Source organism: Cynocephalus volans, chromosome 5, assembly GCF_027409185.1.
Source record: "Cynocephalus volans isolate mCynVol1 chromosome 5, mCynVol1.pri, whole genome shotgun sequence".
NCBI lineage: Eukaryota > Metazoa > Chordata > Mammalia > Dermoptera > Cynocephalidae > Cynocephalus > Cynocephalus volans.
Window position 1 is genome coordinate 47,005,567 of NC_084464.1, and position 15,859 is coordinate 47,021,425.

The window sequence follows — 15,859 nt, forward strand, 5'->3', positions numbered from 1 at the left end:
GTTATTGGTCTGTTCAAATTTTCTACGTCTTCATGGTTCAGTTTTGGGAGCTTGTGTGTGTCCAGAAATTTATCCATTTCCTCCAGATTTTCAAATTTGTTGGCGTATAGTTGTTTATAGTAGTCTCGAATGATTCCTTGTATTTCAGATGAATCAGTTGTAATTTCGCCTTTTTCATTTCTAATTTTTGTTATTTGAGTCTTCTCTCTTCTTTTTTTTGTTAGCCATGCTAATAGTTTGTCAATATTATTTATCTTTTCAAAAAACCAACTTTTTGATTCGTTGATCTTTTCAATTGTTTTTTGGTTTTCAATTTCATTCAGTTCTGCTCTGATCTTAATGATTTCTTTCCATCTGCTAACTTTAGGTTTGGATTGTTCTTGTTTTTCTAGTTCTTTAAGGTGAAGTGTTAGGTTGTTCACTTGCCATCTTTCCATTCTTCTGAAGTGAGCGTTTAATGCAATAAATTTCCCCCTCAAAACTGCTTTTGCAGTATCCCACAGGTTTTGGTATGATGTATCATTGTTTTCATTAGTTTCAATAAATTTTTTGATTTCCTGCTTGATTTCTTCTTGGACCCATATGTCATTAAGTAGAATGCTGTTTAATTTCCATGTGTTTGTATAGTTTCCAGAGTTTCGTTTGTTATTAATTTCTAGTTTTAATCCATTGTGGTCTGAGAAGATACATGGGATAATTCCAATTTTTTTGAATTTATTGAGACTTGATTTGTGACCTAATATGTGATCTATCCTGGAGAATGATCCATGTGCTGCTGAGAAGAATGAATATTCTGAGGTTGTTGGGTGGAATGTTCTGTAGATATCTGCCAATTCCAATTGGTCTAGAGTCTTGTTTAGATCTTGTGTTTCTCTACTGATTCTTTGCCTAGATGATCTGTCTAATATTGACAGTGGGGTGTTCAGGTCCCCTGCTATTATGGTATTAGTGTCTATTTCCTTCTTTAGGTCTAATAGAGTTTGTTTTATCAATCTGGCTGCTCCAACATTGGGTGCGTACATATTTATGATTGTTATGTCTTCTTGATGGATCAGTCCTTTTATCATTAAGTAGTGTCCCTCATTGTCTCTTTTTATGGTTTTTAGTTTAAAGTCTATTTTGTCAGATATAAGAATAGCTACTCCAGCTCGTTTTTCTTTTCTGTTTGCATGGTAAATCTTTTTCCATCCTTTCACTCTTAGTCTGTGTGAATCTTTATGGGTGAGGTGGGTCTCTTGTAGGCAGCATATAGTTGGGTCCTCCTTTTTGATCCAGTCAGCCAGTCTGTGTCTTTTGATTGGGGAATTTAAGCCTTTTACATTAAGAGTTGTTATTGAAAGGTGTTGATTTATTCCTAGCATTTTATTGGTTGTTTGGTTGTCTTAGGTGTCTTTTGTTCCTTGCTTTCTGATTTACTATTTGGTTTCTGTGTTTGTTGGTTCCTTAGGTTGTAGATAGCGTTTTTATTTGCTTGTTTTCTCTTCATGAATGCCATTTTTATTATACTAGTGGGTATTGATTTTTCTTGGGTGTTTATGGCAGTGGTAGTTATTTTTCAGTAACCAAACCCAGTACTCCCTTGAGGATTTCTTGTAAGGGTGGTAGTGTGGTAGTGAACTCCTGCAGTTTTTGTTTGTCTGAGAAATATACTATTTGCCCTTCATTTCGGAAGGATAGCCTTGCAGGGTAGAGTATTCTTGGCTGGCAATCTTTGTCTTTTAGTATTTTGAATATATCATCCCATTCCTTTCTAGCTTTTAGGGTTTGTGATGAAAAGTCTGATGTTAGCCTGATTGGGGCTCCCTTATAGGTGATTTGACGCTTCTCTCTTGCAGCTTTTAAGATTCTCTCTTTGTCTCTGAGTTTTGCCAATTTGACTATGACATGTCTTGGAGAAGGCCTTTTTGGGTTGAATACGTTTGGAGATTGTTGAGCTTCCTGGATCTGAAGATCTGTGACTTTTCCTATACCTGGGAAGTTTTCTGCCACTATTTTGTTGAATATGTTTTCAATGCAATCTCCATTTTCCTCCCCTTCTGGAATACCCATGACTCGGATATTTGAGCGCTTAACGTTGTCTGATATCTCTCTCAGATTTTCTTCAATGTCCTTGATTCTTTTTTCTTTCTTTTTGTCTGCTTGTGTTATTTCAAACAGCCCATCTTCAAGTTCAGAGGTTCTCTCTTCAACTTCGACAAGCCTGCTGGTTAAACTCTCCGTTGTGTTTTTTATTTCGCTGAATAACTTCTTCAGTTCAGCAAGTTCTGCTACATTTTTTTTTCAGGACATTGATATCTTTGCACATTTCCTCTTTCAGATCCTGTATACTTTTCCTCATTTCATCATGATGTCTAGCTGAGTTTTCTTGTATCTCATTCAGTTGCCTTAGAATTATCACTCGAAATTCCTTGTCAGTCATTTCAAGGGCTTCTTGTTCTATAGGATCTAGAGTTTGAGATTTATTAACTTTTGGTGGTGTACTTTCTTGATTTTTTGTATTTCTGGTACCTTTTTTTTGATATTTATTCATTGTGGCAGGGGGTTTCACAGTCCACCGGTTTGAGACTAATGAATAACTAGGATGTTGCTGTGGTTGCCAATTTCGTATGGCTACCTCCATGGCTGCTCAGTTGGCCTCTAGTGCCTTGTGTGTGTGGTTGCCTCGGGTCTTGGGCTTCTCCGGGGAGCCACCTTTCTGGTCAGCTTGGACTCTGCTGGGCTGGTGGATCACGTACCACAGGGTGTGTGATTGCTGTTGAGCTTTCACTTCCTGTGCAGGACTTCTCCCTGTTCCGTGTGCTCTGGCCCAGGCTGTTGGATCGTGCAGTGGCGACCCCACAGGGTGTGTGGTTTCTGTCGAGTCTCCGCCTCCCTGGCCGCACGTCTCCCCACTCTGCGCCCTGTGCTGGGCTGGGGCGTGTCTTCTGCAACCCTCGTCTATCAGCTGGGCTTTCAAGACCCTGCTCGGCACCGCCTCGCCCAGGAAGTCTACCAGGTTTCTGCTAGGCACAGACGACCGGTCGCTCTGGGTGCCTTTGTAGCACTGTGTAGATCTTTCTCGGGACTTGTTCACCTTTGTATCCCCCCAGTATAAACTGAGTCTAGCACCCGCCTGCAGCCAGCTCTCTGGCAGGTTCAAGCGGACCTGGGAACTGTCCTACCACACTATTCCCAACCAGAAATTTGTTAGGCTTTTTTCCGAACTGGTGGCCGCAGAGATGGTATCTGCCTCCCAGTAACAGGAAGTTTACCGGGGGCCGGAGTCCAGGGTATGGTGGAATGACAGTCGGCCCGCCCGTACTTCCTTGCCCTCCCGACACTGGCCGGGGACGCCCCACGCCACCAACCCGCCAGAGAACCGCGGAGGGAGTGGGAGGGGAGGCCGGCCCGCAGGCTCTGGAAAGCCCCGCGCCGGGCCAAGCAAGTGGGAAGGCTCAGTGACGGCTGAGCCGGGCGGAGCTGCCAGCACCTGGGAAAATGGAGGCAGCCCCGGGGCGGTGAGTGGCCTGGTGATGCAGGCGGGAGCCGGGTGGGCGTCAGCCCCCCAAACAGGGCTGTGCCAGGGGTCACTCACAGGGTTGTGCCAGGTCGGGCGCTCACTCTCTGCCTCTGGTTTGCCGCCTTCCCTGTTCTCGGCCGCTGCCGCCTTGGGCTGTTCAGTCGTGGCGCGGCTCGGGCGCTCCCAGGAATCTTCTTTAATGCCGGCCTGAAACCTCGAATCCTGAATAGGGCAGCTGGCCTCCTTCAGCGCGGCCCCGGCCTCCGGGATCCTGTCTGCATCCACAGCAGCCCTGGCGCCGTGTTCCCTGTTTCGAGACTCGCTTTTGCAGCTAAGAAACAGTTCTTTTCCTGCTCCACACTTCAAAGCTGTTGCCTGTAAATGAGGCAGCCTCTCCTGCCGGGGGCAAAGTGGTGGTCACCCCCCACGACCGGCCACCACAAAGAAATTCTCAAACTATAACATTTTAATTTAATCCCTTAACACTTTCATTTATAAAAGACTATAATGACCACTTTAGAACATTCTAATTATATAACTTTTGTCTTTGATTTAAAAATGTTTAATTGTGATAAAATACACATAAAATTTACTTAACTACTTTTAAGTGTACAGTTCAGTATATTTACATTGTTGTACAACCAATCTCCAGAACTTTTTCATGTTGAAAACTGAAACTTTATACCCATTTAAACAAGTCTCTATTTCTTCCTCCCCCTATCCCCTGGTAACTACTATTTCACTTTTTGTTTGTGTGCGTTTGACTACTCTAGATACCTCATATAAGTGGAATCATAGTTTTTGTCTTTTTGTGACTGTATTATTTCACTTAGCATAATGTCTTCAGAGTTCATCCATGTTGTAGCATGTGTCAGAATTTTCTTTTTTAAGACTGAATAAAATTCCGTTGTATGTATGTATCACATTTTGTTTACCATTCATCTCTCAGTGGACACTTGGGTTGCTTCCATCTTTTGGTTATTGTGAATAATGTTCCTATGAACATGAGCGCACAAATATCTCTTCAAGACCCTGCTTTCAATTCTTTTGGATATAAACCCAGAAGTGGAACTGCTGGATCATATGGTAATTCTAATTTTTAATCTTTAGAGGAACTGCCATACTGTTTTTCACAGCAGCTGCACCATTGTACATTCCCACCAACAGTATGCAAAGGTTCTAATTTTCCACATCCTCATCAACGCTTGTTATTTTCTGTTTTTTGATAGAACCTAACGGATGTGAAATGATATCTCATTGTGGTTTTGATTTGCACTTCCCTAAGGATTAGTGTTGTTGAATATCTTTTCAGATGCTTGTTGGCCATTTGTATATATTCTTTGGAGAAAAGTCTATTCAAGTTCTTTGTCCATCTTTTAATCTGATTATTTTGTTGTTTTTTGTTGAGTTTTAGGGGTTCTTTATGAATTCTGGATACTAACCCCTTATTGGATATATGATTTGCAAAATTTTTTCTCCCATTCCATAGGTTGCTTTTCACTCTGTTACAGTATCCTTTGATACAAAGAAGTTTTTAATTTTGATTTTGTCCAGTTCATCTATTTTTACTTTTGCTGCCTATGCTCCTCCTTTTTACAGGATCAGAGAAGGTTAAGTGGCTTACTCATGTTATACCACAGGGAATAGTGAAGACAGGAACCCTGGCTTCCTAATACCCTGCTGGGTGCTCTTCCCATGAGACCACACTTTTCTGGACAGGTATGTCGTAGGTACAATGTCAGCTGAAAGTTGCCTTCTCTCCCAACTTGTGTTTTGTTTTTTTTCTTTTGGCAGCTGACCAGTACGAGGATCGAACCCTGGACCACACTCTAACCAACTGAGCTAACTGGCCAGCCCCCCAAGTTGTATTTTTAAAAAAAGAACTCAGAAAATCTTTTCACTCTGCTCAAAATTCTAGGAAACAAGAAAGATTCATTCACCACAGTGTTTTACTGAGAAAATCTAGGTAAAGCAGGTGGCAGTATAAATTCTCAGCAATTCTACTTGCCAAGGTAACTGCTGAGAGTCAATCTATTTTAAATCAACTTCTTTAAGACAAATTCCAAGGGTAGAGCAAGGATTTGAGGGGCAGCAGGACCAAGGAGGTCTGATGAGGCCAGTCACTCTGAGGTCATCTAAATTAAATAAAGATGCCACAGCCATTCTGGTAGCCCTGGAGGTTCACATCCCTAAATCAACAAAAATGAAAAAAATTCTAAAATAACTCATAATTATCTGCTACGTCAAGAAAGGGACTCTGTATTTGATTTATATTACTACCTCATTAAAACACAAGATTAATGTCACATAAGCCATTAACTCACTAAGGATCTAAAGGTGAAGGGAGCAGTGGCACAGCCAAGCACTAGAACTTGGAAAGAGCATAGCTAGACAGGAAGCAGCAGTCACCACGACACACAAATGACCATGGGTACCAGGGAAGGCAGAAAGGCAGAAAGAGTTTAACTCCTTAGTTCCTCACTTTCTGTTTCCTTTCCCAGATCTGTGCTTAGTTAGCAGTTCAGCTAGGTATAGAGTCAGAAAGAGAAAGGAACTATAGTTAACACTGAACCATGGTGGTGGATAGGGAGATTACCTCTTTTTTCCCCCATACTTTATCTAGGAATGAACTAGACAATAATCCCATGTTAACATAAATAACGTAATTTTAAAAAACCAAATTATATTTTCCAAAACACAAAATCAGTGAGAAGAGAGAGTGGCATTGTTTTATAATTTTACAAGTGTAAAATATGTCTGACTTAATACAAGACGGCTGGATTTTCATATCTACTTCTGCAATCACCTGTTGCAATTTTGGTGGAGGGATATAGAAAAAATCCAAATCCACAAAGATAGATAGTTGGAAAAGGTAGGAGCACTTTAATAACCTTTTCAGATAATTGTGAATATAATCATCTGATACTACATCATAACTGGACAAGTGGTTAAGTTTCTTAGAGGTTATTAGTTGCAATGTGGAATCTGAAAGCCATCAATGAACTTTTCATATTTTGATTTGTGTTAAGGAACCAGCAGTTTTTACCACTACAGCTTTTAAGTTAACAGTGCAGTAAAAAGACAAATAACATCTTAGTATTGTTATAAGAATAATGGACATTATGGACCCCCCGAAAGGAACTCAGGGACCCCCAGGGATCTGCAGATCATACTTTGAGTACTATTGCTCTAAAATATTTTTACTTTTTACATTTGGCAAGGATGGGATCCATTGCTCCTATATAATACAAATAGTTATAAATCTAAGCAAAACACAATTCAAAAAATACCTCTTACCTTTGCCAAGGCTAAAGACAAATGGTTCATTTCTATCATGGCTGGAATCAAATTTCTTTCCATTTGACAATTTTCCTTTGTAATGAACATAAACTTTGTCTCCAATCATTGGCATTTCCTCACTATTCCCCACTCTTTTGACAATCTAGAAAGGCAAACATCAAGAAAAAGGAGGTGAAACTCTTTGCTTATATTCAGAGAATATGATCACTATTCCAAGTCACCTAGGCAAATTTGCAAATACGCTATTATCTGTTCTTTTTAAAGGCTTTCTTCATAGTTCTTTTAATAACCCTCAGTGTTAGAAAACTATCCTTTACTAATCTTATACGTTATATTTAATTTTATTGCTGATCACACTATTTATTCCCTCAAAAGCATTAACTAATAATAAATCCTGCTCCATTGGCTTAATGCCCCAGAGTTTGACACTAAAATCTCTCAAAGTACAGACTTGTAAACTAGTCCATATACAAATTGAATTAGACCAAAAAGATTGGTGGACTTTTAAAAACATTCAAAAAGGAGTCTAAAGCAAAGTTTCAAAGGTGTGATTTTATTTACTTCCCTCGTTTGCTAAAAACATTAGCATCACACTAGATTTCCTGGTATAACAGGTTACACTTCCTATTATTTCAAAAATATTCAAATTGTAAAAAACATTAGTATCATTGCTCAGTTTGATACGATACCGAATAACTTGTCTTCTAGTAAAGGAAATACCAAAAAAGCTCCAAGCTGAAAGCATTTAACTATTGTAAAATCCAGTATATTTATTTTGTTCTTGGCAAAGCAAGTTGCTAATGCAGTTGGTCAGTTCTGGGAAAAGAAAATCAAATCCAGGCATGTGGTGGTGTAATTCATTCTGTCAATCACCTATGCCAAATTAATCATTTTTAGTAGATAACAGATGATGGCAGCTGACATCCAATGGACCTCTTTTTGGGTGAAAAGTTTAAGTTTTTGTTTAAAGAATTTGATTATTTGCTCCTAAATTCTTCTTTGAATTGTATCCCTAACACTCCATATAAACACTATGAACTCAGATTCCATAACTTTCTTAGCTTAAAAGCCTCAACATTCCTTAAAGGAAAAGAAACATTACTGCTCTTCTAGGACTTCAAAAGAAAAAGTTTCAAAAAATTAATCTAAAATCTAAAAGAAAGCATATGATATTCTAAAAGTGCTCATGTTTATGAACTGCATGTGGTATTTGGGAGCCTATGCCCAATCACCAGCCTCAAATGGAGGGGGAATCTGCATTTTTAGGACTATAAACAAATAATTGGGCAAATGGGATGAATGGCTACCAGGGAGTCAGACAGCCATCCACACCAGCAAGTGATACTGTGGTATCACTTCTGGTTTCCCCAGCAAGATGAACTTGTACCTAAATCTGGAGTTGCCTTAAGGATAAAATCTAGTCTCAATTCATTTTTAAAAATATAAGTCCAAATTTTATCTTCCTGGGATAGTTACTGACTTTGCAGACCTGCTTTGGTCTTTAGGGGTTAAAAAAAAAAAAAAAAAAAAAAAAATATATATATATATATATATATAGTTAATGAGAGAGATTAGTATAGGACAGGCACTGTGCTGAGTGCATTACCTAATCCTGATAAGTCTATGAGATTGGTGGTATTATTATTCTAATTTCACAAACAGAAAACTAAATCACAGGTCAAGTTAATTGCCCTCAGTCACACAGTTACTAGATCTATTTATTTATTTACTTTGGAGGCTGACCAGTATAGGGATCTAGATCTATTTAATCATAACCAAAAGCCCCATGGTGAAACCTGAGTCTCTAGACAGTGATAAATAAAGCCACAAAATAAAATAAAGGGCTTCCAATCTCAAATGTTTCTTATAAGCTTATAAAAATCTTGTTATTGGATTTACTTTCTAGAACAAAACAGGTCTGAGGACTGTGTTCTCTGTGTATGGGCACTCTGAAAAGATGAAAGGGAGAGTCTTAAATAGCGGTAGGGAGATTCTTAGGACGGCCTGAAGAATCTCCACTGTCTCTATGAGCATCCTGGAGTTTGGGGGAATAATTACAGCAAGAAAGTTGAGAAGCCCCCTGAAAGAAGATATAATGTAAATCTATGGCATAAAGCCCTTCTACTATAGCTGCAAGTTTCCAAAATTTGGCTTGGCACATAGCAAGCTAGTAGTTATACATGCATATTCAGAAGAGATCTAGGCACAGAAGAAAGAATTTCACATAAGCAAGATTAGACAAAAAAACTAAAAAATTCCTATTTGCTACTGCTGACACAGAAGATATTAAAACTGTGCATAGTGGTAATATTTAGAATGTGTAAGATATTTTCAGGAAAAACAAAGCAAAACATAACTGTACAAAACTTGTCTGTATAACAATCGTGTAGGAGACTACTTAATGTGACAAAAGCCACTTAACTCCTCTCAGCTTCAGTTTATTCACTTATAAAATGGAAGAATCAAGAGGCACTTTGAGTGTTTCACAACACAGTTGTGAGATACAAATAAAAAAAGTGAAAATGATTAACTACAGAGTGAAAAAATAAATATAGTGTTTTAATAAGTAGGAAAGCTAATTCAAAAGTAAGATATATTTTCTGATGAAACCTCAAAAAATATATTCAGTGCACACAGGAACACTATTTTTATGTAAAAATAAATCCTTTTGAACTCTGCAAATTAACTTTCCTTCTCTCTAAAAAAGTCTTTAAAATTTTCAATAGCTAGCTTTAATATACTAAAATGATATATTAAAATAGTAATATATTTGTATACTCTGATGACAGGGAGACATAGCCTTTTGGAGTCAAATATTACTTGGACCTCAACCCCAGGATTTGCATTTACTAACATATATGATATTGGACAGGTTAATTTACCTAGCCCAGCCTTGGTGTCACCATCTATAATACGGGATTTAAAAATAAAAATCTCAGAGTTATGAAGATGAAATGAGAATCTAGCTATATGTCTGGCACTTAGTAAGCCTCAAAAACACTATCTACCCCCAAACTTTCCTCAAAAAAAAAAAAAAAAAAAAAGGTTTTTATAAACAATCTTTCCAGATAGCAGATTTCCCTGTATATCACTTATCTTTGTGGCCTCACTTTTAATACTCCTCTGTCTTTTTTGGAGGTAATATCCTCTCCCTGTTCAGCAACAGTGGCTGCTGGACTTTCTCCATTGTTCTTGGCACCTTCATCAGTAGTCATTGTCTTTTACAAGTAGAAAACCTGCTGAGAAGAAAACATATTTTAGCTAGGAAAAATATCACTTCTTCATGCATCTTACATGCCCCTGGGAACTGAGCTTTACCTAACCTAAGATTTACTTAGGGCCAATAACATTAGACACTGAAAATGAAAACAAAAGCACTTGCTATATGTGCATATTGATGTTATAACAGGTATACAAATAAAACATTATCCAATTCTTTAATTTCCCATCTATCTCTGGTCCTAAATTAGAGAGCACTACAAGTCAGGTTTGGTAGTGACATCATTCCTTAACATGATTACACAGTTGAGAAACAGTTTTCTCAGAACTTTGAAAATGTCCTTTTCCTATAGCCATATTCTTGACAGAGAATTAGGAACTTATTAGGTGATCTGATCAAAGAAGTGACAATAAATCATATTGGCAAACAGAACAGGCTTTAGAATCTGACAGACCTGAGTCTGAGTGCTAGCTTCAGCTCCTGACATTTGCAATTTACTTAATCTTGCTGAGCTTTAGTTTCTCCTCTGTACAATGGACACAGTACACTGTTCATAGAGTTACAGTGAGGTAGTAATGAGATAATGTATATTAAGAGATTAGCAGACTCATAACTTAAAAATGTAACCATTTATCATTATTATGGGGTCTTCTGTAGAGCCATGTTTTTCATCTCCTGCTCAAAATACCTGCAGAATAAAGTTCGTCCCTATGGCATTCAAGGCCCTTCAGAACCTGGCCCTAATCTATCTTTCAGGTCAAGCTTCTACTACTTCCTTTTTCTTTCTTTCACGCAGCTCATGCTCTAGCCTAAGTAGACCAATCTCTCTCCTATAACAAACCCTGTGCATTCTCATATCCATGCTTTTGGTCATTCTCTTCTTCCCAAAATATTCTTCCACCCCAAATCCTACCTCCATCAAACCAACCTTGATCCTATATTTGGAGGTCACTTTGCCCTCTCCTGTACTTCCTCAGCTCTTCCCTCAATTTGCTGTCTATAATATATTTATATGAAGACGCACCTGTTAGATTTAAAACATCTTTAAGAGCAAGTTCATGTTTAGATTCCCTAGAATGCCTCTACCTTTTAGAATGGTAAGAACAAAGAATTTGAAACAGAATTTGGGGGTTCTTCCTCTGCTTCTTACAAGCTGTTCGTTATTGGCTACTTCAACTTTTCTAAGTCTTTTTTCCCTACCTGTGGAATTAGAATGGACTATAAGGATACTTCAAAAAGTTCACAGAAAAATAGAATTAAAAGATAATATGAATCCTTCCATAAACTTTTTGGGTTTCTTTTGTTTTGTTTTGTTTTTGTAGCTGGCTGATATGGGGATCCGAACCCTTGACTTTGGTGTTATCAGCACCATGCTCTCCCAAGTGAGCCACCAACCAGCCCTCTTCCGTGAACTTTCTGAAGTACCCTTGTATCTAGTTTTCACACGGTGATCTTCTAGATTAAGTGGTATAATGTATATTTTTAATATATACTAATCAAATGTTAGCTCTTATTGTCAGTCCCCTGACAGACACTTTTTTCTTTTGGCTTTGGGGCTTGGTCTAAGGAATGCTCTTTTCATATGCAAAATGTTTTTGCTTAATTTTTATAATTTATAATTTCTTATAATTTATAATTGATAAGGCAGCCAGTTTCCTGCCCTAGAGATTTCTATGTTATTTTATCCGATAAAATTCAGATTTCCTTTCAATTTAAGTTATGATTATAATCTTGCAAGAAAAAAGGAGTATTCTTACTAGATAGTCTGTGTTAAGATTTGTGACTTGTTTCTCCCACAAAATAGTTTATTTTTGACACTTTTTTATGCAAAGCAAACAAATGTTACTAATAGGCTAATCAATAAGCTAAACAAAACACACCTGGCCACCACTATGATTAATTCCACACTGCTCCCTGGTTGAGCAAGGAAAATCAAGAATTAACCGCTTCTAAAGCTTTCCACAGTTGGCTAATAACAGACTTAAGGCTCCCTAAAGTCACCTCCTGGGCCCTTTTGTCTACATAGTCATTTGAACTTGTGAAAAATGTCTTATTGATACAACTAATAATTAGACAACTAAAACATATATTGCAGTGTTTTCACTCATTTCCAAATGACCTAAGTTTACTTTAGTGTCAGCAAAGACACAAATCAAACTGCTATGCCCAAAAATCTTCAAAAAGAACACCAAAAACCAGGAGCTAAGCCCCTTTTGCTTTATTTTCTAGTACAGTTTATACCGAACATAAAAGATCCAAATGTTTGGCTCAAGATAAGCAACAGGCCAGAACACATCATTCTCAAACAACAAAGATTAAGTACGTAGCTCTACATGATACTGGGCTAGATAATCAGAAATATTAGATGAAGAGGGTTGGTTGCCAGCTTCTAGAAACCCACTACTTAAAACACTTCTCTGATGCAAAGAAACTTGTAGAAGGCACCTAAACAATACAGGGAAAAAATCTTTTAAATATTTTGGGGTCAGAGACTATATCCCTGGAAAAATCCATGCATGCAAAATAATTTCCTGGGACTTCACAGATACACTCACATTCATCAATACACCCCTGAGGAAACCCTGGTTTAAAGCACTGAACAAATTAAAATCATCAGGTCAAAGGTTACTAGGAAAGGACAGCTACACAGTCTCAAAGTACCACCCCACATATTACTTATTATTAAAAAGGGACCCTTCCGATTAAGTGATCTGACCAATATCCCCTTAACAAGTGATCTGCATCATAACCAAACTGCATCACTAATAATGAGACAAACTGATACAGTGTAGTCTTGTACTAGTGGGAAGCATACATCACCTATGTGGTATTCCTGTCAAAAATGCTTAACCGGAAACTAATAAAGAAGAAAAGACAAAATCATATTATGGAGTATTCTACAAGACAACTGGCCCAGACTCCTCAAAAATGTTAATGTTATAAACGACCAAAAAAGGGGGGAGGGGGGACAGAGAGAAGAGAGAGACAGGAGGCCTGTTAGATTAAGACAGACTACAGAGATACTACAACCAAGAGACCCGTGACTGGATCTTGGGTTAAGGGGACAAAATGTTATAAAAGAACATTCTGGGGAGAATTAGAAAAATTTAGAAAAACAGACTTATATTAGCATATAATTACTGTATAATGTTAGCTTTCTGGAGTGTGATATAGTATTGTGGTTTTATGCAGAATAATATCCTTGTTCTTAGTAGACACATGCTGAAGTATTTAGGGGTAAGGTACCATAATGCCTGCCACTTTCAAATCACTGAGACAGAGAGATACGTATGTGTGTTTTGAGCAAACATGACTACAACATATCCAAAGGTAACGCTTTCTTTTGAATGCTCATCATTTGGAGTTCAACTAAATATTTAAATGAAAATACTATCCATCAAGAAATGTTTTCTTTTGGTTCTAACCTTGCTGCTTTGGAAACAATGGCTTGCTTACATTCAAATAAATAGGGAACTTGTATAAGTAGATCTGCTAGCTTTATAAGTCTCATTTGATAAAGAAACTTGCTTCTCATTTTTGTTTCCAACACTTTTAAGAGATGCAAGTAATTTTAGTAATCTCAAAGGATGGCTCTTGTCAGCAGTACTGATTCCATATGAAGAGAAGTACCATGAATAATTAAAACACAAAGATAAAAACAACAAGAAAAACTTTTCTGAACTTTCAAAAGCAGATAATCTGCACAGATAAAGAAAAACTGAATTTTCCAAATATTTCCTCTTAATTCCAGTTAAGCCATTAGGAGTATGTTTTTGTAAACAAACAAAACAAATAGAAAAACCTTTTCCCTTGATTGTTATAAGAAAAACACAGTAACAACAGACAATTCCTAAAAACCTCCAAGACACACTGAGAAAATTTCACTGTTTTTATAAGACAGACTTTTCTTCTTTCCCCCATCCTAGGTTTATTCTGGATTTTAAATCACTATGTAGCTAGGGATATTAGTATATGATAAAGCTTACTGTGCCGATCAAAAAGGGGAAATTGCTATCTAGTATCTCGGAAAGAGAACACACAGTTCATTCTGCTATGGATGTGCCAGATAAGCATGCACTCTCCAAAGTGCTAGTGAGCAAACACCTGAGACATAACAGAAAAATAAGAATATGCTTAATATTTCATCAACAATGTACTGAAAACTTCAGTTAACACAACTAAATTATTAGATCCCCCCAAATGAGGTCATTTTAAAGCCCTACCCACTAATTTCCATATATGTTTCTACTTAATGTGTTGTTTTGTTCTCTTTGTTAGAATATAGGTATCTTGTATCAGATTATACTACTGTCTAACAGGAGAGTTTTCAGGAAGAAGACAAAAGAATATAGGAACTGGCTACTTTGTTAGAAGCACAGAAAATTACAGCAGCATTCTTTCTAAGTACCACAGATGTCTGGGCCATACAGACTTTCAGCTTCCTGTAACTAAAACACAAAGAAAGAGAAAGAAAACTCAAGGGAGGAGGTATACCTGAGCCTCGTAATTGAATGCAATATAAGTGGACCTTAATTTTCAAAATATCTGTGTAAGGATGGACTGGAAAGCCCTCAAGTAAATTTCAACCCCATGCCTCCTTCAAACATTCAAGTCTGGTATCACAGAAGTGTCAGGAGAAGTTATCTACTCATAGATAAGACTTACATACAAAAAGACCATTCCAGAGTGACAGAAGAAGCATCTGCTCTATGATAATTCTGGGGGACCTGAACATACCTGTCAGCATTGGACAGATCATCTAGGCAACAAATCAACAGAGTAACGATTACTCTCTCAGAGGGAGAGAAGAAATCTAGGGTTATCAGTGGTGAGAGTGGGGAGGGAGAGGGGGATGGATAGGGAGAGATTGGACAAGAGGCATCAAGAATAAGTGCAATTTGTAACAATATACATACTAGTAATATTGATTTGATCAACATATGTCAATACTGAATCCCCAAAATATGTATACTCAATTATGATTCAAAAAAAGACATACATACAAAGAGATAAATAGGCACACAGAGGAAATAAGACCAAATATAGATTGTATATCTATATGAACCTGTGCACTACATTTATTCAACTACTTTTCCCCAGGAAATTTCTTTCCTCCATACTGGAGTAGGGAATAGGGAGATTAAGAACAATACTCCCATACACATCTATATACTTATTTTTTCTCTTTTAAAAAGAAAGAAACCTCTTTTAAAATGTCCAATAGGCCCATGAAAATATACTCAACATCATTAGTCACTAGGGAAATGCGAAGTAAAACCACAATGAGATACCACTTCAAACCCATTAGGATATAAGGTACTGATGCCTGGACCCCACCCCCAGAGAGTATGGATTTAACTAGTCTGTGGTGGGGCCAGGGCATCAGTGTTTTTAAAAATCAGGTTAGATGATTTTAATGGGCAGCCACATATGGCTGAGAACAATTGGGCTTTTCTTGTTTTCCATCTTTGTCTTGTTGCTCTATATTCTAAGAGATTTTCTTTGAAGGGATTTTTAGATCATCATTTAGTCATCAGCTATGTTCATAATATTGTTTAGTCTGGTCAAGGGATTTTTTAAAATTTGGTAATGTTTTTCATTTGTACATACTCTTATTATCCGATTGCTCATTTTTCTTAGAACTTTATTTTGTGGATGCAATTACCTCTCAAATCTTTCTGAAGATACCACTTAAAATGGGACATTTTCTATGAATAAATATTTGGCTAAAAGTTATTTTTTTTAAGGAAAAAAAATGCTGATTTTGTGTATTTCCTAGAGTCTCCTAAGGGCACTAGGCAGTGGTAAAGGTTGAGAAGGAAGAACTGGAAATAAAAGAA

At 37.4% G+C, this 15,859-nt stretch overlaps 1 protein-coding gene across 8 annotated transcripts in view; it reads right to left on the reverse strand.

Moving 5' to 3' along the window:
* The window catches only part of FKBP5 (FKBP prolyl isomerase 5), a 90,364-nt gene that overhangs the window by 42,184 nt on the left and 32,321 nt on the right, over positions 1-15,859 (reverse strand). For 6 of the 8 annotated variants that reach the window (XM_063098448.1, XM_063098445.1, XM_063098442.1 and 3 more), the window contains 2 exons: positions 9,910-10,035; positions 6,797-6,941 (listed from right to left, as the gene is read on the reverse strand). In XM_063098448.1, the coding sequence (XP_062954518.1) occupies positions 6,797-6,941; positions 9,910-10,014 (250 nt within the window). In that variant the 5' untranslated portion in view covers positions 10,015-10,035. Of the gene's footprint in view, positions 1-6,796; positions 6,942-9,909; positions 10,039-15,859 lie in introns of all 8 variants that reach the window. The other 2 variants (XM_063098447.1, XM_063098446.1) reach the window with 1 other exon arrangement.